The sequence below is a fragment of the Pygocentrus nattereri genome, chromosome 14, assembly GCF_015220715.1.
Source record: "Pygocentrus nattereri isolate fPygNat1 chromosome 14, fPygNat1.pri, whole genome shotgun sequence".
NCBI classification, from domain to species: Eukaryota; Metazoa; Chordata; class Actinopteri; order Characiformes; family Serrasalmidae; genus Pygocentrus; species Pygocentrus nattereri.
Genome location: NC_051224.1, coordinates 41,593,274 through 41,595,773, shown reverse-complemented (window position 1 = coordinate 41,595,773; position 2,500 = coordinate 41,593,274). Strand labels below are relative to the sequence as shown.

Genomic DNA, 2,500 nt, shown 5'->3' with positions numbered 1-2,500 from the left:
CAAACTTTTGAGCGGTAATGGATGTAGGGGAAATATGAGATATGGGCCCTGAAGTGTCGTTTTAGTTTTAGCATAATCCCCATACGTAACAATATAATGTTACAACTGTTTTTGTCTCTATCGTTTCCATTAAGGACCGTACATACAGTGTGCGGCTGTATGTTTATGCATATGTTTGTTTGTATTTAGGCATTTGTAGAGGAGCAGAATAAGCTGACCATGCCATTCCTGGAGAAGTGTGAGGTCAGGGCTCAGTTCCACCAGCGGCTGACCGAACTCTACAACTACCCCAAATACAGCTGCCCCTACAAGAGAGGACAAAGGTAACATCACAAACCAGCAGCGGGATGCGTTACAGTCGCCTCAGAGACACCCAGTGCTTGTGATATTCAGTGGAGCTCAATGAGCGCATTTTCCCTAAAACCGTAGGACCGTAAATCACTCCATCACATCCACCCAAAGGTTTCAGTCACATGATTTTTCTGTCCTGGCCTCCATATTTGGGACCAATTTTCTGGCTTTGCTGCTCCACATGAACGTAACTCGAGGTGAAAGACGGCTAAAATTACTCTCCTGACTTTTCCTCGATAAAGTCGATGAAACAGACTGATACTCATACAGTTTCCCCTGAACTCCTGATCCCACTGAAACTGGCAGAAAGATACCATATTTGTCTTTTTCTGATAGATTGATCTCATACTCAGCCCCTCCCCCTCTTCTGGAGGGTCTCTCACAGCGTTTAACAGCCCACCGGCTCTTCACGTCAGGGCGGGTAAAGGATCCCATGGTGCTGGATGAAGAGGAGATAAACTCTGATCATAGGAGGGAAACGACGTCAGCTCATTAACACAGACTTGATCAACGCTGGCCTTTAGATAATTTTACTAACACCACAGGACAGGCTTGATTCCAGCTAACTGATGCTCAGATTACCCTTGATTTGAGGATGAAGACTCATATTTGAAAGCACAAAGTGGAGTAACTGGTGTTGGAGTGAAAGGAAAGTGCTCTGTGGTGTTTGTAGCCATTAGTCTGTTAGCTGTTGCTGGGCCACTGTTGTGCTTAGTTTTTCCTCTGCTTTTTCTGGTCTCGACTTTGCAGAACATCAGGAGTTCTCCAATCTTTTTTGCAACCTAACAGTTGCTATGAAATAACATATTTCTGGGCAAAGCATGGATAAGGCAGCTGAGTTGTACAGACCTCATTAGCAACCTGGATCTCATTTTATTTAAAGCAGAGCGGTGGTGTGGGTTCTCTAACTGTGTTCAATCATTCATATCAGTGCTCTTTTATTTCAGATATTTTTACTTCCATAACGAGGGTCTGCAGAATCAGGATGTCCTGTATGTTCAGGACTCTCTGGATAGTCCTGCTTCCGTGTTCTTCGACCCAAACAAACTGTCTGAGGACGGCACCGTGGCTCTCAAGAGTGGGTTCGCAAAATCACATACATGTGTAAATATGTCAGGGCTGTACAACCGTATAGAATATTATGAGACACGAAGTCGTTATTATGAGGTTCTAAGTCAGAAATTAGGAGAAACATTCATTATTATGAGACAGTGTAGTGAGTCATAATTACTCTGACTTACAAAATTGCCTTTTTATCTAATTTGTGAACTCATGACATGTAAAATATCAAACATTTCACCCCTGCCCAAACATTTCACCCCTGCCCAAACATTTCACCCCTGTTCAAACATTTCACCCCTGCCCAAACATTTCACCCCTGTTCAAACATTTCACCCCTGCCCAAACATTTCACCCCTGTTCAAACATTTCACCCCTGCCCAAACATTTCACCCCTGCCCAAACATTTCACCCCTGTTCAAACATTTCACCCCTGCCCAAACATTTCACCCCTGCCCAAACATTTCACCCCTGCCCAAACATTTCACCCCTGTTCAAACATTTCACCCCTGCCCAAACATTTCACCCCTGCCCAAACATTTCACCCCTGTTCAAACATTTCACCCCTGCCCAAACATTTCACCCCTGCCCAAACATTTCACCCCTGCCCAAACATTTCACCCCTGTTCAAACATTTCACCCCTGCCCAAACATTTCACCCCTGCCCAAACATTTCACCCCTGCCCAAACATTTCACCCCTGTTCAAACATTTCACCCCTGCCCAAACATTTCACCCCTGCCCAAACATTTCACCCCTGCCCAAACATTTCACCCCTGCCCAAACATTTCACCCCTGTTCAAACATTTCACCCCTGTTCAAACATTTCACCCCTGTTCAAACATTTCACCCCTGCCCAAACATTTCACCCCTGCCCAAACATTTCACCCCTGCCCAAACATTTCACCCCTGTTCAAACATTTCACCCCTGTTCAAACATTTCACCCCTGCCCAAACATTTCACCCCTGCCCAAACATTTCACCCCTGTTCAAACATTTCACCCCTGCCCAAACATTTCACCCCTGCCCAAACATTTCACCCCTGTTCAAACATTTCACCCCTGCCCAAACATTTCACCCCTGTTCAAACA

At 45.1% G+C, this 2,500-nt stretch overlaps 1 protein-coding gene across 1 annotated transcript in view; it reads left to right on the top strand.

Moving 5' to 3' along the window:
• LOC108412590 (prolyl endopeptidase-like) overlaps positions 1–2,500 on the top strand; it is a 28,390-nt gene that overhangs the window by 2,400 nt on the left and 23,490 nt on the right. The window contains exons 3-4 of the mRNA XM_037545018.1: positions 190–323; positions 1,299–1,429. Of these exons, the coding sequence (XP_037400915.1) occupies positions 190–323; positions 1,299–1,429 (265 nt within the window). The remainder of the gene's footprint in view (positions 1–189; positions 324–1,298; positions 1,430–2,500) is intronic.